General features: G+C 40.6%; 1 protein-coding gene across 9 annotated transcripts in view; it reads right to left on the reverse strand.

Annotated features, from left to right (window-relative positions):
- Positions 1-22910, reverse strand: part of NCKAP5 (NCK associated protein 5) — a 978205-nt gene that overhangs the window by 114537 nt on the left and 840758 nt on the right. For all 9 annotated transcript variants that reach the window (XM_065525413.1, XM_015432050.3, XM_074008901.1 and 6 more), the window contains 2 exons: positions 9655-9756; positions 2891-3073 (listed from right to left, as the gene is read on the reverse strand). In XM_065525413.1, coding sequence (XP_065381485.1) covers positions 2891-3073; positions 9655-9756 — 285 coding nt within the window. The remainder of the gene's footprint in view (positions 1-2890; positions 3074-9654; positions 9757-22910) is intronic.

Raw genomic sequence — 22910 nt, forward strand, 5'->3', positions numbered from 1 at the left:
AGACCAGCCTGACCAACATGGTGAAACCCCACTCTACTAAAAATACAAGAATTAGCTGGGCGTGTTGGCAGATGCCTGTAATCACAGCTACTCGGGAGGCTGAGGCAGGAGAATCGCTTGAACCTGGGAGGTGGAGGTTGCAGTGAGCTGAGATTGCACCATTGCACTCCTTCCCAGGCGACAGGGTGAGACTCCATTAAAAAAAAAAAAAGGCTATATGATTAATGGTAAAGAGCTTCAAGAGAAGGCTCTGGGTTTCAGAAATGCACTCTATACCAGTTTGGCTACATCAGTCTCCTCCCTGCCCCACACACTTATGTGCAGAGGTTGAAAAAAAGGTCAGAAACTTCCATTTGAATCCGGGCTTCTTAGTACACTGTAAACATTTGCTTACATCTAAGGCATTTTCATGAAAATTACTCTTGCTATCAACAATGCACACATTTATTTGTTTTTAAATCAAATTATAATTTTTCTTTAGGAAATTCTCCACCGTCAGAAGTTGCTGGCAGTAGATGCTATTTGGTGATGCTGCCCCACTTCCTCTTCCCTGTACCATTACAAACTCCTTTAGAAATCAGAAGAAGTCCCATTAGTGAATCTGGATATTATAGATCCACCAGAAAGCAGTTGCCACAGTGTGAGTTTCTAAGAATTTCCATGATCCTGATAGTCATGTTGACAATAAATAAGAGAAGCCAGGCCAAAGTACCCCACAAGAGCTTGAAAAATGTGGATGTGTTTGCTCCCCAAGAAGACATGCTCAGCCTCTGCCTTGCCTCCTTTCCGCCGTTCGGGAGCCTGCCCAGTGCTGCACTGCGACTTGCCCCAGAGCCAGTGGCTGCAAACCTCCCAGGGCCCAGGCTGTCTGCCCCGTGAGATCAGCCACATTCCTCCTTCAGTCCTCCACAGGAGGTTATAGTATTTAATAGCTGGAGAAAAGCCTAGGCCAATCTTGAAGCTTGGGGGTTAGAGACACATGAATGCCCTGTGGGAGTGATGGTGGGGAGGAGCTGGCACTTCCCACAGGCAGATCCATCCTTTGCTGCGAAAGTTGGAAGAGAGTTGCTCTTGGGAAGCAATGTGGCCGACTAAAAGATGCTGTTGCTGAGGTTGGGGCCTGTGTTTAATGTCCACAGTCCTCTTCCATTTCTTGACTGGACAAGAATCTTACACATTTTTTTTTCTAAAGGGCTTCTTGGTCTCAATGGGAGCAAACCAATCTCAATCACTGAAGCAACCTCACCACGTTTCAGGCTGATTCAACAAGGCCAGTATAAAAGAACAATTAAGAATGTGGGTTCTGGAACCTTCTGGAGCCTGCCTCTGCCATGTACTGCCTGTGGCATCTTGGGCCAGTTACTTAACTTCTTTGCACCTCAGTGTTGTCTTCTGTGAAATGGGGAGAATAGGAGAGCCTACTTAGTAGGCGACTGGGAGCATTACATGATCTAATGCTTCTGAAGTCCTTAAAAAGCCGTGCTACATATGGTAATTTCTTATCAACTAGAGCCAAATTCCTCTGTAGGGCAGGCTAGTGCATTTCATGCAGGCTTCCTTTCTGTTTCTACACAAGTATTTGAAAAAACATACTTGTGAACTCAAAAAGCGCAATCAATCATATGTTAATCGTTACATAAGTTACTACACAAATTCATATTAATATGATACATGTTTATTATGTAAGTTAATACTACATGAGCATCCAGCACAAAGGAAGAAACTGCAGAACTTTCTTAAGTAATACACATTTGAAATGTCTTTATGAATCTGGGTCTGGCTTGTTAGGTCCCTGAGAAACAAGACTGTTCACTGTGAGATGTGACAGGTGTCCTGGTACTCCATGACCATGGCAGAGCCCTATTAAGGATCCAGAAAAGAGCCACCTGACTGTCCATGAAGTGCCTTAAAAACCTTCTTTTTCCTCATTCAGGGGAGAGATTGCCTTAGAACATCAAAAGCTACTGTAATTGGAAGAATTCCAGCCAAAAAAATAAAAGAAAGTGAAAAGCCTTTGAGAGGCAGAGAGAAAAAGAGGTGTGAAAGTGAAAAGAACAGAGCTAGGGGCTCTGGGAGCCAGCGATATTCACAAAGCGAGGAAACATCCCTGACCATCTTTCCAGTCTGTTCTGAACCAGGCTCTGAGCAGTCATTATTCAGAGCACCTAACAACTCCTTAGAGGGGGCAATTTTGATAATGCAGCAGGCTCCGTACTTTGCATTGGAAGTCTGAGTACAAGGGAAGAAGCCCTAAATGCAAACGTGAAATCTTCTGAGTTCTTGTTCAGAGGATGACAAAGCTACTCCCTCATCAATATCTCCTGGGAGTTCTGGATTTTCTTGGTTTCTACACTGCTAAAACCATGAACTAAATGTATACAAATGGTAGAAAAATGACCTCCAAATACACTGATCCAGGGTTTCCATTCTCGTGTGCTCTTTCCTTTTCTCCAACATTAGGGAATGGATAAAACAGCTATTGCAAATATTTCCCTTACATCAGGGTACAAAGAAGTCTATTCAGAGCACGAAGGACTCTCCAGCTCTGCGAGCCCACTGTGTAGATGGGAGTCATTCTAGTAGTAGTCATTATTAAACATCCTGGTAAAGGAACTCTTGGCATGTATATAAGTAGAAATATGCCTACCTACACTGAAGGTGTGGCCTCTGTCATCTCACCATGCTGCCTCCAATTTATAGTCAAATAGTGTTTTACGAGGCTATGGCACTGATGAAAGGAGGTCAATATAATACATGAGCAGGTGCTCCGCAAATGGTGGCTTCCTTCTTACCTCTCCCACCTGCCCTTCACCTCCATGACCAAATCCCACCAGAAGAGGATTCTCTTCTGGTTCAGTCTGATGCCACAGTGCTTAAAAGGAGGCCTTACCCTTTTCCTGAGGTTCTTCCCATCGTGCCATGTGTAGGAGGAGCCACTGGAGTACTCGCTGCAGGTGCTTGAAAGAGACAGTTCACTGCTGCTGCTGTAGCTGTTTCGAGGACAGAGATGACCAGGGATGACAGCCCCCAAGCCAGGGCATTTCAAGGCTGATTTTGTATTTAGCTGGTGTTCCTGAAAAAGCAGGACAGCTCTGAGCAAGGGCTTTGCTCAGAGGAGAGTAAATATCAACACAACCTTATGGTGATGTAGGTGGGAATACAGATGCTCCTCAATTCATGGCAGGAGTACATCCCGATAAACCCATGGTAAGTGGAAAATCAGCTGAGAATGTACTCAATACACCTAACCCACAGAATATCATAGCTCAGCCCTGCCTACACTTACATTAGCCTACCATTGGGCAAAGTCATCTAACACAAAGCATATTTTATAATAAACTGTTAAATATCTCATGTAATTTATTGAATACTGTGCTGAAAATGAACATCAGAATGGTTGTATGGGTGCTCCCAGTACAGTGTCTACTGAATTTGGCTCCATCACAAAGTTAAAAAATCCCGTTGAACTACCCTAAACTACAGATTGTCTGTATAGTATGTTATGATAGTTAGGGGCAGACTTTGCAGTCAAATTATAGGCTCAGATCCTGGCTCTGCCTCTCACTGTGTGGCTATAGGGAAACTATTTATTCTCTTTCTTTCTTAAAAGAAAATCGTGATGTTAGGGTGTCAATTTCAGATCTTTTCTGCTTTCTCTTGTGGGTATTTAGTGCTATCAATTTCCTTCTACACACTGCTTTAAATGTGTCCCAGAGATTCTGGTATGGAGGGGGGAGGGATAGCATTAGGAGATATACCTAATGTAAATGACGAGTTAATGGGTGCAGCACACCAACATGGCACATGTATACATATGTAACAAACCTGCACATTGTACACATGTACCCTAGAACATAAAGTATAATAAAAAAATAGAAAGCTTAAAAAATAAAGAAAGAAAAAAGAAAATCATGATACTACTGCTTATCTTATAGGGTTATTGCATGGACTAAATGAGGGTCTAGTTGTGAAGCACATCACAGCATCTGGCCTATAGTAGGTGCTCAATTATTACAAGCTGCCATCATTATTAGGCAAAAGTACCACAAGGGTGTTCTTATTTTATCTAGCCATACTGGTGAGAATATCAAATCAGTATCAAAACACGATTCGAATGCTACAAAAGGACGAAGATAGAGTCACATCTTTGACTACGGGGTTCAAGAGCATGCAAACTGGCTGTGAGTCTAGTGGTCTGGATCCTGGGCTAGCCACTGGCACTAAGCATGCACTCTTGAGCAAGGAAGACTTCTAACTTCCATGGTCTTCAATATTCTCTTTATAGAGGGTGCTGCTCTTTGAGATTTCTGCTATGGTTTCCTCTGGTTCTGATGGCATCATTCTAAGTCAACAACCAGATGCCCATTGCCTATCTGTGCTGCCTCACAGGAAGCCATCCACAGCAAACACCAAACTCAGGTATCATGAGCCTCCACTGTAAATATAATAGTGCTTTCTATATCCAATCCTGGTTACCATTTGGCCATCCACATGGCAATAACCCTAACATCAAATAGATCTGGGTTCTTGGTGGAAGGTTCAGGCTGTTAGAATTCTAGTGGTTCTGCATAAGGCAAGAGTGACAAAGTTGTAAACCTCCGAGCACATCTTGACAGCCACATTATAGGCCCCTCGGGTAACAGATGAAGCTCTACAAACTGGACAGGCTAAATTAATTTACATCCCAACCACTGAGAACAGAATCTCTCTATTACCGTCTAATTCCAGTCTCCTATTTATATAACGCTTTGTCTCAGAAACTCTTTGATGGGAAGCCATCTGTCTTTGTGTCACTTGCAGAGTGGCAAAGCCTCTTACTTATACAATTTATTGACACTTTGTGGGTGCCTTTCAGTACCTGAGTACTTATCACTGTTCTCCAAATGCAATTCCAACTGACGGTGACTAAACGCCAGCTTGTGGAAGGAAGGTAATGATGATCCTACGGTACTTGCGGTAAATATTAAACTCCTACATCAGTATATAGGGCATGTTTAATTTACTCTCTAATCAATATCTATAATGCTTAATAACATTAGATTTTCAGTATTAGGCATCTGCCTTACTATCAATACTTCATTTTTGCTGCAAAACAATCTCTTTAAGTGATCTAAAAATGCCAAGACATTTTACTATCCTACTTCTTCCCCCTGAAATTTGGCTCTAAACATCACTGAAAGGAGAAACTTGTCTTAAAACCAGGCTTTCAGCAATATCTATTGATTTATGACCTTGCTTATTGCCGGATGTAACTTAGTTAAGGGGAGCTCATATCTGTATCTCCACAGATGCCCACAACCAGCGGTTGTGCCGCAGGGCAGCAACTGCCATTTCAGCCTCAGCCACGGTCGGCACCTGGAATGTGCACTGAGCAAACTTTCAGAAAGAGCTCATCAGGCTCCACTTCTACTGTATGCTTTCCGTTTTCTCCATTCTGTCCTCTCATATTTTGTTGTTTAAGTAAGCAGCGTGGTGGCTGCTATTTAGGACTGCCTCTGCTCTGACAGACGTGTCTACTCTCCAGAGAGAGAGAGAGAGACTGTGTCTGCTGTCCCACCAGGCTGTCCAGATCCAAACTCCAATTGCCTTTCTGCACTCTGCCTGGCTTTTGGTTACAGTTTACATTCTGCCTTCTCCCAATGTATTGAGGGAGGCTTGCATGCAATTCTCTCTTATCTTCCCGCCTGTTCTTCCTACTACATGTATTAAAATTATATCTATTTTTACAACTCAATTTCCAGGTCTCTTTTAATGAATAAGCAGCCTTGCCCACTCGTGCCCATGTGTATACCTCCTGTATAGACGTTGTGTAAGATGACAGGAAACTAGGACTCAGAAGATGGGCTGGGGTGAGAAGGAATTGTTGCTTCTTCCTTGGCCTTGAACTTGAGATGCCCTGATTTTTTTCTTTTTCTTAGATGGAGTTTAGCTCTTGTCGCCCAGGCTGGATTGCAATGGCATGATCTCAGCTCACCGCAACCTCTGCCTTGCCTCCCAGGTTCAAGTGATTCTCCTGCCTCAGCCTCCCAAGTAGCTGGCATTACAGGCATGAGCCACCATGCCTGGCTAATTTTGTATTTTTAGTAGAGACAGGGTTTCTCCATGTTGGTCAGGCTAGTCTCAAACCCCCAAATAAGGTGGATGATCCACTCAAAGTGCTGGGATTACAGGTGTGAGCCACTGCGCCCAGCTGAGATGCCCTGATGTGATGGCAGATGCTTGAGGGAGGTGGAGAAGGCCTGTGAATGTCACGTGGGAGCAGGCAGGGGCAAGGATGCTTAAGCAGAGAGGTGTCCTCTAAGACAGGCTTTTCACACTTTAATGTGAACTAAATCACCAAGGGATCTTGTTAAAATGCAGATTCTGAATCAGTAATTCTGAGGTAGGACCTGAGATGTATGTAGTATTTTTAACAAGTTCCCAGGTGCTTCAATGCTGCTATTCTGTGACCAGGGCTTTGTGTAGCAAGCCTCTAGGAGAAGCTATTAAAGAAGTATGTCTCTTGTGTGGATTCCCCAGCAGCATGTTGGGGTACCTCACAGTCTGACATGGGCTGTGCTAAGCCAGACAAAAGGAATGGTTGAGTCTGCCTGCTGGCAGGCACGTGAGTTAGGGAGAGTGTCTGTGTACGTGTATGTGTAGTGGTGGTTACAGGGTAATTCCTTGCAAAGAAGAGGCGGCGGCCACTCCTTTCTACTGGGAAATTCTCACACCTTCCTACACTTTGGAAGATCAATGTTTGAATTTAAATAAGGGATGCAGAATCCCTGACATCCTGGCTGCAAAGTGAGCTCTTTTTTTCCTCCAGTTTCCTTCATCAGCATGTGATTGTCACATAGGATTATCTACTCCAGTGAATAACTGCTCTGTGGTTGAGCACTGGAACTCCAAGGCCATTTATGAGGTTTAAATTCTAGCTTTCACTTGCTAGCTCTTTGAGCTTGGGAAAATTACTGAACCCCTCTGTGACTCAGTTTCTTTCTTTGTAAATGGAGATAATGAAAGTAGCTACTATATGGGATCATTGTGACGACCGAACAGCCCCTGACAAATGCTAATGCTTAGGGACTTTTACATGGGTTTTGCTGCTATTATTAAAAATGTTTATATATATATGTATTTATACATATACATACATATATACGCACACATACATATATAAAAACATTTATATATATTATATATTTTTTTATATTGTATATTTATATATACACATACATATACAATATATAATATATATTTATATATTGTATATTATAAATATATATAAAACATGAAATATATGTATATATACATACATACATATATACATATGGAGAGAGAGAGAGAGAGAAAGAGAGAGAGAGACAGAGGCTGGGTGCAGTGGCTTACACCTGTAATCCCAGCACTTTGGGAGGCTGAGGTGGGTGGATTGCCTGAGGTCAGGAGTTTGAGACCAGTCTGGCCAACATGGTGAAACCCCGTCTCTACTAAAAAATACAAAAAAATTAGCCAGGCGTGGTAGCGTGCACCTGTAATCCCAGCTACCTGGGAGGCTGAGGCAGGGGAATTGCTCGAACCAGGGAGGTGGGGGTTGCAGTGAGCTGAGATCACACCACCGTACTCCAGCCTGGGCAACAGAGTGAGATTTCATCTCAACAACAACTATATATATACACACACACACACACAAACACACACATGTGTCTTGGCTCTTCAACTAAGCCATCAGTGAGTTCATGGTCTCCCTACGGGACCCTGTTTTACACTTCCTGATATCCTATCATTTCCTGATGCCTGGTGCCTAAGTAGTAACTACATTAGGCAATAGCCAAAAGTGGATGGACTTTGTTACCAGAGATCACCGATGTGAGCTTCTGGATCCTGGAGAGACATATTAGTAGAGCCCTTTCTCAGTGATCATTTCTACCTTTGCTGTGGTTTGCTGTGGGTGTGGCATGGTACCACATATTAAGAGAACTGAAGAGGGCCAAAGGGACAGAGATCTTATGATTGTTGCAATATTGTTAGCAGGCACTGTGTACACACATTTCCTGTGTTATCTCATTTAATCCTCGCCACAACTCTCTGAAATAGAAATATCATTATCCTCATTTTCTAAAAGGGAAGACTGAGGCATTGAGGTTTTCATACCTTGCCCAAGTTGCCCTGTCAATATACCATTCTGATGCCCTGCCCAAGTCCAAGCCATCATGCCATGATGCCAAGTGAGCCCTCTGGCAATGAGCAGAGCTCCCAGAGATACACAGAACCCCATGAATCCCAGCGAGTTATCATCAGTAATAGTGATTCTTCTTAAAATTCTTCATAAAAAATGTGTATTAGCTTCTCTTGCAACATTATCTTAATTATGTTGATTTAACAGGCAAAAATACAACCTGTCTTCTGCACTATCCAAAGTGTATTTTCCTCATTGTTTATTTTTAGATTACTACCCTGAATGATTCATATACTTTAAACATTCTTACTGTGAGAAATGCTGTAGAAAATCTACAATTTTAGTTAAAAAAAAAGAGATAAAGAATGAAGCTGGCCGGGTGCAGTGGCTCATGCATGTAATCCCAACACTTTGGGAGGCCGAGGCAGGCAGATCACAAGGTCAGGAGTTCAAGACCAGCCTGACCAACATGGTGAAACCCCGTTTCTACTAAAAATACAAAAATTAGCTGGGTGTGGTGGTGGGCACCTGTAATCCCAGCTACTCAGGAGGCTGAGGCAGAAGAATCGTTTGAACCCAGGAGGCGGAGGTTGCAGTGAGCTGAGATCGTGCCATTGCACTCCAGCCAAGGCAATAGAGTGAGACCCCATCTCAAAAAAAAAAAAAAAAAAAAAAAAAAAAAAAAAAAAAAAAATTAAGCCCAGGGTTTCATTCTTCCCATTTTTAAATAAAAACTCCACACTTAAAAAAAACAAAACAAAACAAAACAACAACAACAACAAAAAAACTCTTGACCTTAAGGCTATATTATAGATTGGATGCCATTAGGTCTTTATAAATGTTTAAAGTGACAACATTCCACTGAAATTCAATTCAAATCTAACTTGAGAATATTTTCATTTAATGGTCTATCTACACTGATAGAATTATTCAGTAAAATAAAAAAAACAGTGATCCACAAATGTTCATGTCATTGTTTTAAGCCTTACACTTTTCATTATATATTTATTTGGCAATTGTGTTTTTTCAAGTTACTCCTTTTATGTCAATGAGAGTTAAAAAGCCATGCTGGTTAAAGTTTTGCCAAATAAGCACAAAGCTAACCCCAGCTAGAGGAAAAAAATGCAGAGCCCATGAATTTTTAAAAGTTCATACATAATATATCATAAAAGTAGGATGAATAATATGGGATGTGGGTTTTAATAAAAAGCTCCTTGACCATTTCTCAGAGACTCTGAGATATAATCAATATCCAAAAAAGGTGTCTTGGGGACAAAACCAAGATTTATGATATTTCTGTGGAGAATGACACTTTCTGCTTACTATATCAGCTGGGGGACATGATATTGAATTTCAGAGAACACAAGAAAGGAAGGTATTTTTATCTGCCTGACAATGCTTCAAGGATGTGCTTTATGGTTCGCTTGTGACATCATAGTTGATGGAAGGAAAATAACAACCGAAACAAGTGTTCTGAAGGCAACTGGGAAACTCACGTGCAGCTCAGCATCAGTTCGTGACTGTGTCAGACTTCGGCTTCTTTCCACCTCTGAAAGCAAATCTCCGGATGAAAGATCCAAGAGGCGTGAGTGAAGTTTCTAGGTAAAATCAAGCAGAAACATTAAATAGCGATAATTTAATTACTTGTTTCAAAATCCTGCCTTGGACAGTTAAATCTCAAAAGAGTTGGCATTTCCGAATTAGATAATACATGTCCTAATTTGAAAAAGTTTATTCTAGTTTATCAGTGTTCCATACACGTATATGTATGTGCATATGCAAATTACATTTTGTAAACAATAATCATGCTTTTACAGTCTGCCAGTCTGCCTTGGAAGATACGTAGTAGAAAAATATAGGTAGTAGTTAAAAAATAAGCAGTAGGAAAACTATGAATACTCTGATGTATTTATTGGGTAGTATGAAAATTAACATTTGATATTCACATTAAGAAAACCAATCACCAAGTTCACCTTATTATGTTGAGCAGTGGTTAAAATCTGAGCAGATAATTATAAAAGTGACCTTATTTCTAAACAGCATTGATCTTGTGAAATCTTCCCTTGGACACATTTTAGCTCAAAGTCATTAATGTCATCTGTTAGGAACAATTAATGTGAATAGAAAATAATTGCATTGGGGACCTGGGGACTCTGAGGATTTTGTACATTAATATTCACGTGCTATTCAATGATATACTGAATTCTTTATTTCAGTTTTGTTTGGGAGGCCTGCTAAGCCAGAGACATTTCACTGTATTAATCTTGATACTAATTACTAAGGCTTTTCTGTGGACATTAAATTTGATCTGTTTAATTGCAAATACAATAAAACTCGTGATTTATGCCTAATGTTTCTGCTAGGCGATGACATTTTGAAAATGGCACTTATAGCCTGGCTTGTCTTGGTTACAACTTTTGTGGCTCCAGATGCTAAAAAAATCTAATTGAGTAAGTAAATAATGCGGCTAAGCGTGCCTCTCTCACTTCTGAAAAGTTTTTTCTACTTTTTCCCCCTGGAGAGGCCCTGCTGCACACTGATGCTGATCTAAGAAATGCCTTTGCTTCTTTGCCACTAAGCAATGTTAGAATCATCTTAGAGGGCAGGGCTGTCCCACAGGTCACTCTGTCCCAGCATATCATCTACCATGTAGTCAGCAGGGACTACAAACTCCACTAAAATGAGCCACATTCTCTCTGTTCCCCATTCGACTCTCTTTAGGCTGAACTTCTGTGAGAGCCCTGAGTACTTGGTTACTTGATTATTCAACAAACATGTATGCAGCTCCTCCTGAAGGATGGCATTGTGACAGGGCTGCATTCTATCCTCCTGCAAGTGTAAAGGTATTTTTTTGCTGTTGTGGGTTGGCCAGTTCTCCTTCTCAGTGGACCTTCCATTTGTGTGTCTGTGGAGGTCCTTTCACAAAAAAAGAAAATAATTTCTAAACTGATTGCCTGTTGCTTTGAAAATCCAAATTTCTTCAGCAGAGCTAAGACCTCCATAGGTAACCAAAACCATGACATTGTTTCTGGACAGTTTTTAGAATCCTAATCCTATAATCTTCAAGGTCTAGAATCTGACTTTCCTGGGGGCAAAGATAGAATTTATCTCATCTTGTAATCTCTGGGACCTGACAAAATGCATCATACTTAGTAAGCAGCCCATTAGTGCTTGTTGTAGTCTATAAACAAAAAGACGTCTTTATATTTGACTCACCCATATATAAGTTTTAAAGATTGAGAGAGTGCCAAAAGAATTTCAATGTTGTGAGACCTAAGAGTACATTTATCAATATGCAAACAGGACAAGAAGTTATGGGAAATGACATTCAACAAAAGAAATGATTTTGAGTGGTATATCATGTGATTTGAGAGAAGAGGCCTCAATGGATTAGCTATCTGACTTATTCAGTTCATGAATGCACTTCATTATTACTTCTCAGATACATGATGTCACGCTTTCACCTACTGCATGCATATATGCATCTAAAGCCCTGCCCTCCTCAAGGCTGTTTCAGTGGCTTTTATCCAAATGAGTCCCTTCCCTTCACTAAAATAGGGAAGGTCTGCATGGGAGAAAGGAGAGGTCCTGGGGCAAGGGCCAGGAGACCTGAGTTCTAGCCCTGTTGAAGGTATACATTCTACAGGATCTCAGGAATGTAACTGAACCTCTTAGTCTCAGATCCCTCATCTGTGAAAGAAAGATAGAAAAACTTAAACCAGAGCTACCATTTGATTCTTCGGTCCATTACTAGGTACATACCCAAGGGAAAATCAATCATTCTACCAAAAAGATACAAGCACATACATGTTCATTGCCACGCTATTTACAGTAGCAAAGACATGGAATCAACCTAGGTGCTAATAAGTAGTGGATTGGATAAAGAAATACGGTACATATATACCACAGAATACAGCCATAAAGAAGAATGAAATCATGTCCTCTGCAGCAACATGAATCCAGCTAGAGGAGGCCACAATCCCATGTGAATTAATTCAGAAACAGAAAACCAAATACTGCATGTTCTCCCTTACAAGTGGAAGCTAGACACTGAGCACACATGGACATAAACATGGGAACAACAGACCCTGCAGACTAATAGATGGGGGGAAAGAAAGGAGGGAATGGGTTAAAAAACTACTTAGTAGATACTGTGCTCACTACCTGAGTGAAGGGACCTGTATCCAAAACGCAGCATCATGCTATACACCCATGGAACAAACCTGCACATGTGCCCCCTGAATCTAAAATAAAAGGTGAAGTTAAATAAAATTCCTAACAAAGTCACAACATCCAATGACAGAATTATAGGCATCAATAAGTGTATATTTTCAGAAAAAAGAAAGACAGAAGTGGCTATTTAATCCACTACCACAGGTAGAGAGAGGCACTGTCATAGTAAGAAGGGAAAACAAATAGGATAATATGCTAAAATTCACACAGGTTAGTTTATTGTTATACCTGACAGTTGATGGTAGGTAATTTCTTAGATAATAAGGCACAAATGAATCATTCATTGTTATAGTTTTCATACATATAAGGCAAATAAAAATTGACTTAGAAGAAAATAAAATCTGTTTACATTTTTTAAAAAACCATTTACATTTTTAATTATTATTTTATGTTTAAAAATTTTTAATTATTATGGGTACAAAATAGTTGTTTATATTTATAGAGGTGCATGTGATGTTTTAATACAGGTATACAATGTATAATGATCCAATCAGGGTAACTGGATTACCTATCATCTCAAGCATAATAAAATCTACTTTTGTGTTAAGGCTATAGGCAAAGAAATGATAGGTAAATATCACACAACTTCACACAACTTCCCTTAAATAACTATGAAAGCACACAATGCCATAGAGACTACAATTCTTATGATAAGAATTTTTAAAATAGGCTTATATTTTCATCATATACATATAATACACAGGCGTGTGTGTGTATAGCATCACTTTGTATATTGATGTTATATTACTGGTGCTTCAGTGAAAAATAGGTAGAATGTATACATGAGAAATTTAATTAAATCACTGTCAAAAAGAGCATAACTGACATAAGAAGGCCATGACCTCTTAAGAGGTGCTCCCCAGCTTAGAGGGCAAATTCTCCATCACATACCCATGTATAGTTCATATTTACTGTTAGTGTTCATCTGAATAAAATCTCATCGGAAATACTTTAAACTTCCTATCTTTAATCTGCATCTCCCAATGAATTCTGGAGTTAGACATGCTTGCTTTGTTTTAGGCATGAAAAGTAGCAGGACTACTCAGCATGGGTTTGAAATAGGCCTTGCGTCACCTGTCACACTGTGTCAGTAACTGAGATTCAACTGGGTTTCGGAGATAGAGACTCCGAATTTCACACACTTTCAAACCAAAGGTAAGCGAGGGATATTTTTACTCAGATGCTTCCTTTGACGGTGATGGTCTAACCCTCCCTGTCAGACTGGCTTCAGTCTCTGGAATGTGCCCCTCCCCCATCTGAGTTGATCTCTGGTCCATTTTTCCATGGCACACCCTCCTCCTCCTGCCCCTAGATCCTGTCCAGTATTCAGGACGACACTGAAACCCTCCCTGTAAAGTCATCTATCCTCTCTAACCCACAGTGGATTCCCTGCCTTGAGGGATTGGACCGCCTCTCATCTCGGTCCTTTATCCAAAGTACACTCTTACTGAGTTGTTCTCTGTGTAGGTTCTATCTTCCTAACAGGATGATCAGCTCCGGGAAAATGCAGGCCAATCCCTTAATTTCTACATTGTCCCAGTGGCAGGGACGAGCTGGGTGTCACAAAACCTCGGAAACCTTGGCCCTCTTCTTTCTGGGTGCATGGCTGGCCTGCATTTCCCAGCCTCCTTGACAGTCAGGTGTGCCCACATGACATATTTAGTTCTAGGTCATGGAGCCTGAGCAAAAGTGACATCTGTCCTTTCTTGCCGGGCCCAGGAATACCTCCCTCAAATAGTCTTCCATGCTCTTTATCCTCCCACTGGCTTGATGCAGCCAACTCAGCACAGCAACCTTGGAAGCCACTTGTTGAAGATGAAGCCAACCAGGTATAAGGAGTTTGGCTTCTTAAAGTCTCAACTGGAAGAAAGCTACTCTGGGAAAAGAAACAGTCTTTTTGGACTTGACACGAGGAAGATATCAACTTATACTGAATTTGGGCCATGATTCATTTGGAGTTTGTTGTTATTGCTGACATTGACCTGGCTGACACAGCTCTCTCTGTAGCCTACAGGATAGCCACTCAAGAAATATGCATGTTTCTATGTATGTATTTCATATGTGTACATATGTGCACACAAATGTACCGATATACAGGTATTTACACATGGATATGTAGTGCCCACGTCAACAGCCCAAGGTGACACCCCCACCGAAGATTCTAGCTTCACAGGAAAGAGACTTGCTTTCTGTCACTATATGCAAGGGCAGGGGTCAGGAGATCGTGTGAAGAGCTACGATGTGTCACAATTTATAACAGAACGCATGGCTCACACAGGTGCAAAATACCAAGCTAAGCTGTGGGGACCTGACAATGCCAGCGCAGTCAGTGCCTGAACCACACATTGGGTGGGTAATATTTGGTGGGTTCACTTGCCTTCAGTCAGTCAGGTTTATGTTCTCTGTGCAGTTCTGTATCTGTAATTCAAGGCAGAGACATATCCCCCTCAACAGGCTGTGCCAAGGACTGGCTGTCCTTTATCTCGCAGGATGAAGGTGGAGTAGACCCTTCAGGGTGGTAGTGACTGATACTGCAGCTCTCTAGTTAATGACGGCAGCAGAGACTGGAGACTGAGGTGCATTTGAGCCTTTCGGAGCTGGGCTGGAGAGCCAGGGTTTTCCATTTCATTTTCCTCAGTTCCTCGGATGCTCCGTGAAGGCTTGTTGCACTTGGTAGAATTCTGCCTCTAGATTTTTACTCAGCACCATGGTGATGTCTTAATTTTAAGGCAGTGACTCCTAAGGCCAGGAAGACACTGAGTCCTTATTTATTGATGCAAGTTGAGGTTAAAAAAATAGCTCATCTAAGAAATTTGGGCAACACAAGAAACCATGCTGGACAAATCAAGTAAAATAGATCGGTGAGCAGCTTTTGCATTTACTGATGTACTTCCTGAAGGTTGAAGAGGAATGTATGAAATTTTTCATGTCAGGATTTTAGAAGTTATTAACTCAGCTTTAGAAGTAGAGAGGAAAGTACAAAAAGGATCATTTCACCATGGTTCTCTTCTCTTCATTCAGATTTGGTGAGAGAATTAATCTACCACCATAATCATGCATATAATTAGTCTCCCTTCTTTTTTTTTTTTTTTTTTTTTTTTTTTTTTTTTTTTTTTTTTTTTTTTGACACAGAGTCTCGCTCTGTTACCCAGGCTGGAGTGCAATGGTGTGATCTTGGCTCACTGCAACCTCTGTCTCCTGGGTTCAAGTGATTCTCCTGCCTCAGCCTCCTGAGAGGCTGGGATTACAAGCATGCACCACCACACCTGGCTGTTTAGTAAAGACAGGGTTTCACCATATTGGCCAGGCTGGTCTCGAACTCCTGACCTCAGGTGATCCACCTGCCTCAGACTCCCAAAGTGCTGGGATTACAGGCATGAACCACTGAACCCAGCCCCTCCAACTATTAAAAGCCAAATATCTGCACAAAAGAGAAGTTTTAACTGTTCAGCACCTGATCCGAGAGAAGGGACGCCAACAGCTGCCCTGGCCTCTCCCCGTCTCGGTGAGTCCTCACCTGCTCTAGCCCACTGTCTCTCTGGGTTCTGCTGTGCCTTGTCAACTTGGCTGGCTGCTTATTTGGATCTGGCCATGTGTAGGGATCACCCTCCCTCAAATCTAGTGGCCCGGATGTTGGGTTGATTTCTCGGATGAAGAACTTACTGCTTTTTCAGCTTTAGTTTTGTTTTCAAATCCACTTTGGAGAGCTGTTCTCACCTCACAGCTTCTAGAAAGCTTCCTAGAGCCCCATTTCTGCTTCCTCAACTCTGTCCTAGGTGGGCTCTGGGCCCAGGGTTTGATGCCCTTTAAGCCCAACACAAGGGAAGCAAACCTGGAGTGAGTTATTATGAAATCTCCTGAGTATCTTTTGATATTGCTAACTTCCTCTGATTTCCTGTTAAGTTCAGCTTTCTAGAGGATTTGGTGCATGTTTAAGAGAAGCATTTTAAATATGACCCTGAATAGGTATACTCAGGTGAACAAGCTTTGTTCCTTCTGTTGGGTAATAAGGCAATTTCATAGGTATGCATAAAGATCTCCAAAAGGAAGTTCCAGGAAGTTTTCTAAAACAGCTTGGAGCCTGATGAAAATAATTTTTCTGTGGAAGCCAAATGATCTTCCATAAAAACCCCAAAGTTTTGCCTTATTCACATACTAGACTTACATTTTTGCCACACTCAGAAGTGTGATTTTTCATCAGTCCCTCCAGAATCCCATCAAGAGAGATTGTGGCAGATCCCTAGGTTCACATTTCACAAGTTTCATTCTATTCCATTAAGAATTTATTATAAAACTGAGCATTACATAACTGCATATTATATAACTGAGTATTATATGGTCATTTCTTAGATTCACAAAAATTTGAGACCAGGACAAAATCATTTTGGATAAAAGCTGATGTTTAATTAATTATGCCATTATTTCCATTTTGGGCTACAAAGATAAAACATAATATCTGCGTTCAGCCTTCCTGCTGACGTGACAGTGTGCCTTCCGAATGTTCTTCTAGAGACCCTTTAAAAAAATGTCCATCATAATTTGATCTCACTTCAGTGTGTGAAAGTTTTACAGCTAATTTTTTTTAGCCATCTGCAACAGTCCTTGTTGCAATTATTATTTTCCCTGACAACTTTTGGACTTGCCTTGCATATCAATGTTTAGCTGCCCTGAGTGCATTCTGTTTTGCTCTGGATGGTGCTTTGGCAAACGATATGGCTCTATCTCTTTTCTACTTCTCCAGGACCCAAGGTTATAAAATATTTTTGAAACAATTATTCCACAGCTATATTCAAAACCTTCTTCAAGGGTCCCCACTTCCATGACAGCCTGATTATCCAGTGGCTACCTAAGGGAGCAGCATTTGGTTTGGTGATTAGAAAGTTTATTCATGGTCTCTGCAGCTTAGACTGATGACCACAGCATCTCATACCAATCCTTATCTGCTGCAATTCCATTAACAGTGCCCCGAGGCCCACAGGGTGAGCACCAGTGGGAGGATGGATGAGGATGAAAACAGCAGACCTTGCCCTCAAGAGCCTCCACTCTAATTAGTCCAACACTAATTTATGCTTTATGCTTTATGAAGCATCTACTATGTGCAGAGTCATGACTATGAGCTATGAGAGACTCAAGGAAGCTCATTAACAGAGCTGACAATATCCCTGAGCAGACCAAGCACACAAAGGAGAAAAAAATCCAAGAATTCTTAAGGCAGAACATGCAAACAAGATCACAGTAGAGTCAGGGCGCCATGCAGCTAGAGCTGGTGGAGGCCAGTGTATTCACCACACAGTTAAGTATACGTAAGAGAATATTCTGTGCAATAGGAACTTAGCTCTTCCTGCAGAGCTCCCAAATCTCTTTGTTTGAAGTCTTTACAAAAAAAATAAAAAAAAAACAAAAAAAAATCAGAAATATTTCAGAACTAACAGCAAAGTGACAGAATGTTGAGAAAAAGGACAGAAGGTTCAGGCTCCCATGGCAGGCCAGTCAGACCTGTGGACAGGAGGACAGCCGAAGAGTGACTCGCATTTGCTTGCCAAGCCTGAGTCTCTGAAGCTTCCCTTTTGTCTTCTTCTGTGAATATGATCTAAAGGAGGAAGTGATTCAGCACAGCCTGAGCCTATTCTGGGATCTAAGAGACACAGAAGTGCCCTGAAATTTCCATTTTCATCACTAATTACTTTAACAGGTACTTTAATAAGTGCTTTCCAATTGCCCCCGCTGTTTTGTAAAATTATCCACACTGCATTTTACATTTTTAATCAAGCTTTATTTTTGAAAAGTTCTGACTTTCTGAAGATTTTGCCTTTTACATGTGGGGGAACACATTTTTTCCCTCTGATTTCACCAAACTAAAAGGATTAATTAGTGGGGGGAAAACCCCCCAAAACTTGATCTATTTTTACCAGACCTATCGGAAGCTCCACTTACGGTCACTAGAGTTCAATGTATCACTTATTAGAAAGAAATGAATTACCACTTCCTCTGTGTGGGAAGAGACACTCTGTGAAGTCCTTCCCCTATTCTAATCTCATGAATCTTCATACTACTGTGTGGAAGAAGCTGTCATCTTAGTTTTTAGAGATGAAGAACCCAAGATGACAGAAGCGAAGAAAGGCATCTGAAGTCACGATGCTACATATATTTCAGGAAGCAGGAGAGCCAGGATTCTGTCCCAGACCTGCTTCCTTCTAAGTCCAAGCTCTTCCTATCACTGTCTGCTTGCTTTTTCTATGAGGGGAGGGATGTGATACCATCATTGCTATCTTTTACAAGGCAAATCCTATGGAAGTAGCTTATTTCTGCCTAAATGTTAAGCCCACAATTTGAGCAACTCCCATCGAATGAATTATGTTGCCTTGGTGATTTTCCTTCCCAGGTTCTGCTTTAGAGGCAGATAATTGGGAAGGAAATAATAATAATAACAGCGACAATAATAGCTGTGAACACTTATTGAGCTCTTTTTAGCACTAAATATGTGTTTCACATATGTTATCCTTTTAAATCCTCATTACAATCTACAGTAAGAACTACCATACCTGTCTTACAGGTGAAAAAACTGACATACAGAGCTAAAAAAATCTTGCCTAATGTCACATAAATAGTATCTGAACCCTGGACAGTCTGACTGCAGAGTTCATGCTCTTAATTCTACCCAGTTAAATCTGGTTAATGATGGTTTGCTATAGACAATTTATTAAACTAACAATAAAAATTAATCAGACAGTAAAATGAACTGCATTAATTAAAAAATAATTACCTCTAAATACAATGTGATATCTTTGTTTGCTAGACTCAAACATCATTCATTCATTTACTCAAAATCACGCTTTCCTTATTATTATTCCATTGTTACCACTATTGGTATTTGATTGGTATTGTCAATTTCATTTGCTTTTTAGATCTCTACATTCTTTCCACGGAAGCATAATTCCATATGTAAATTTGGACCTAACTGAAAAAATAAAACTATGCAAAAAAACATTGGACATTTATAGAGTGCTCACTTGCAGGCTAGGTCTTGTGCTAAGTGTTTACATTATTACTATTTTTTAAAAATTTAATTCAATATTTTGTTTTTTTTTTTATTTTTTATTTTTTTTATTTTTTTTGAGACGGAGTCTGGCTCTGTCACCCAGGCTGGAGTGCAGTGGCGCGATCTCAGCTCACTGCAAGCTCCGCCTCCTGGGTTCACGCCATTCTCCTGCCTCAGCCTCCCGAGTAGCTGGGACTACAGGCGCCCGCCACCTCGCCCGGCTAGTTTTTTGTATTTTTTAGTAGAGACGGGGTTTCACCATGTTAGCCAGGATGGTCTCGATCTCCTGACCTCGTGATCCGCCCGTCTCGGCCTCCCAAAGTGCTGGGATTACAGGCTTGAGCCACCGCGCCCGGCCAATATTTTGTTTTATTTTTAATTTTCCATATTGAGGTACAGGTGGTATTTGGTTACATGAGTAAGTTCTTTAGTGGTGATTTCTGAGAATTTGGTGCACTCATCACCCGAGCAGTATACACTGCACCATATTTGTCATCTTTTACCCCTTGCTCCCTTCCCACTCTTCCTGCCAAGTCTTCAAACTCTATTCTATCATTCTTATGTTTTGCGTCCTCATAGCTTAGCTCCCACATATCAGTGAGAACACAGGGTGTTTGGTTTTCCATTCGTGAGTTACTTCACTTATAATATTAGTCTCCAATCTCATCCAGGTCACTGCAGATGCTGTTAATTCATTCCTTTTCATGGCTGTGTAGTATTCCATTGTGTATATATACCACAGTTTCTTTCTCCACTCATTGACTAATGGGCATTTGGGTTGGTTCCATGATTTTCCAGTTGTGAACTGTGCTATAAATGTGTGTGCAAGTATCTTTTTTGAATAATTATTTGTTTTCCTCTGGGTAGATACCCAGTAGTGGCACTGCTGGATCAAATGGTAGTTCTACTTTTAGTTCTTTCTTTCTTTTTTTTTCTTTTTTTTTTTTTTTTGCGATGGAGTCTCACTGTCTCCCAGGCTGGAGTGCAGTGGCGTGATCTTGGCTCACTGCAAGCTCCGTCTCCCGGGTTCACGCCATTCTCCTGCCTCAGCCTCCTGAGCAGCTGGGACTACAGGCACCCGCCACCATGCCCAGCTAAATTTTTTGTATTTTTAGTGGAGATGGGGTTTCAGTGTGTTAGCCAGGATGGTCTCAATCTCCTGATCTTGTGATCCACCTGCCTCGGCCTCCCAAAGTGCTGGGATTACAGGTGTGAACCACCACGCCTGGCCCTACTTTTAGTTCTTTAAAGAATCTCCACACTGTTTTCCATAGTGGTTGTACTAGTTTACATTCCCATCAGCAGTGTAGAAGTGTTCCCTCTTCATCACATCCACTCTGACATCTACTGTTTTTTGCATTATGGCCATTCTTGAAGGAGTAAGGTGGTATTGCATTGTGGTTTTGATTTACATTTCCCTGATCATTAGTGATATTGAGCATTTTTTCACATGTTTTTTGGCCATTTGTATATCTTCTTTTGAGAATTTTCTATTCATGTCCTTATCCCACTTTTTGATGGGATTGTTTTATTCTTACTGATTTATTTGAGTTCATTGTAGATTCCGGATATTAGTCCTCTGTCAGATGTATAGATTATAAAGATTTTCTCCCAGTCTGTGGGTTGTCTGTTTACTCTGTTGTTTCTTTTGCTGTGCAAAAGCTCTTTAATTAGGTCCCAGCTATTTATCTTTGTTGTTATTGCATTTGCTTTTGGGTTCTGGGTCATGAAATCCTTGCCTAAGCCAACGTCTAGAAGGGGTTTTCCAATGTTATCTTCTAGAATTTTTATAGTTTCAGGTCCTTAATTCATCTGGAGTTGATTTTTGTATGAGGTGAGAGATAAGGATCCAGTTTTATTCTCCTACATGCGGCTAGCCAATTATCCCAGCACCATTTGTTGAAAAGGGTGTCTTTTCCTCACTTTATGTTTTTGTTTGCTTTGTCTAAGATCACTTGACTGTAAGTATTTGGGTTTATTTCTGGGTTCTCTAACCTGTTCCTTTGGTCTATGTGCCTATTTTTATACCAGTGCCATGCTGTTTTAGTGACTATGGTCTTATAGTATAGTTTGAAATTGGGTAGTGTGATGCCTCCAGATTTGTTCTTTTTGTTTAGTCTTGCTTTGGCTATGCAGGCTCTTTTTTGGGTTCCATATGAATTTTAGAATTTTTTTTTCTAATTCTGTGAAGAGTGATGGTGGTATTTTGATGGGGATTGCACTGAATTTGTAGATTGCTTTTGGTAGTATGGTCATTTTCACAATATTGATTCTATTCATCCATGAGCATGGGATGTGTTTCTATTTGTTTGAGTCATCCATGATTTCTTTCAACAGTGTTTTGTAGTTTCCCTTGTAGAGGCCTTTTGACTCCTTGGTTAGGTATATTCCTAAGTATTTAATTTTTTTGCAGCTATTGTAAAAGGGGTTGAGCTCTTGATCTGATTCTCCACTTGGTTGCTGTTGGTGTATAAAAGAGCTACTAATTTGTGTACATTAATCTTGTATCTGGAAACTTTGCTGAATTCTTTTATCAGTTCTAGGAGCTTTCTGGAGGAGTCCTTAGGGTTTTCAAGGTAAATGATCATATCGGCAGCAAACAGTGACAGTCTGACTTCCTTTTTACTAATTTGGATGTCCTTTATTTCTTTCTCTTGTCTGATTGCTCTGGCTAGGATTTCCAGTACTATGTTGAAGAGGAGTGGTGAGAGTGGGCATCCTTGTCTTTTGCTGGTTCTTAGAGGGAATGATTTCAACTTTTCCCCATTCAGTATTATGTTGGCTGTGGGATGGTCACAGATGGCTTTTATTACATAAAGGTATGTCCTTTATATGCTGATTTTGCTAAGAGTTTTAATCATAAAGGGATGCTAGATTTTGCTGAATGCTTTTTCTGCATCTATTGAGATGATCATGTGATTTTTGTTTTTAATTCTGTTTATGTGGTGTATCACATTTATTGACTTGTGTACATTAAACCATCCCTGCATTCCTGGTATGAAACCCACTTGAACATGATTAATCGTTTTTTTGTTCTGTTGTTGGATTTGGTTAGCTAGTATTTTGTTAAAAATTTTAGCATATCTATGTTCATCAAGGATATTGGTCTGTAGTTTTCTTTTTTGGTTATATCCTTTCCTGGTTTTGGTATTAGGGTGATGCTGGCTTCATATAACGAATTAGGAAAGGTTCCTTCTGTTTCTTGTGGAATAGTGTCAAAAGGATTGGCACCAATTCTTTGAATGTCAGTTAGAATTCTGCTGTGAATCCACCTGGTCCTGAACTATTTTTGTTGTTGGTAATTTTTAAATTACCACTTCAATCTCACTGCTTGTTAATGGTCTGTTCAGGGTATCTAATTCTTTCTGGTTTAAGCTAAGAGAGATGTATTTTTCCAAGAATTTATCCATCTCTTTTAGGTTTTCTAGTTTATGTGCATAAACGTGTTCATAGTAGCCTTCATTGATCTTTTGTATTTCA

The sequence above is a fragment of the Macaca fascicularis genome, chromosome 12 (genome assembly GCF_037993035.2).
Source record: "Macaca fascicularis isolate 582-1 chromosome 12, T2T-MFA8v1.1".
Lineage (NCBI taxonomy): Eukaryota > Metazoa > Chordata > Mammalia > Primates > Cercopithecidae > Macaca > Macaca fascicularis.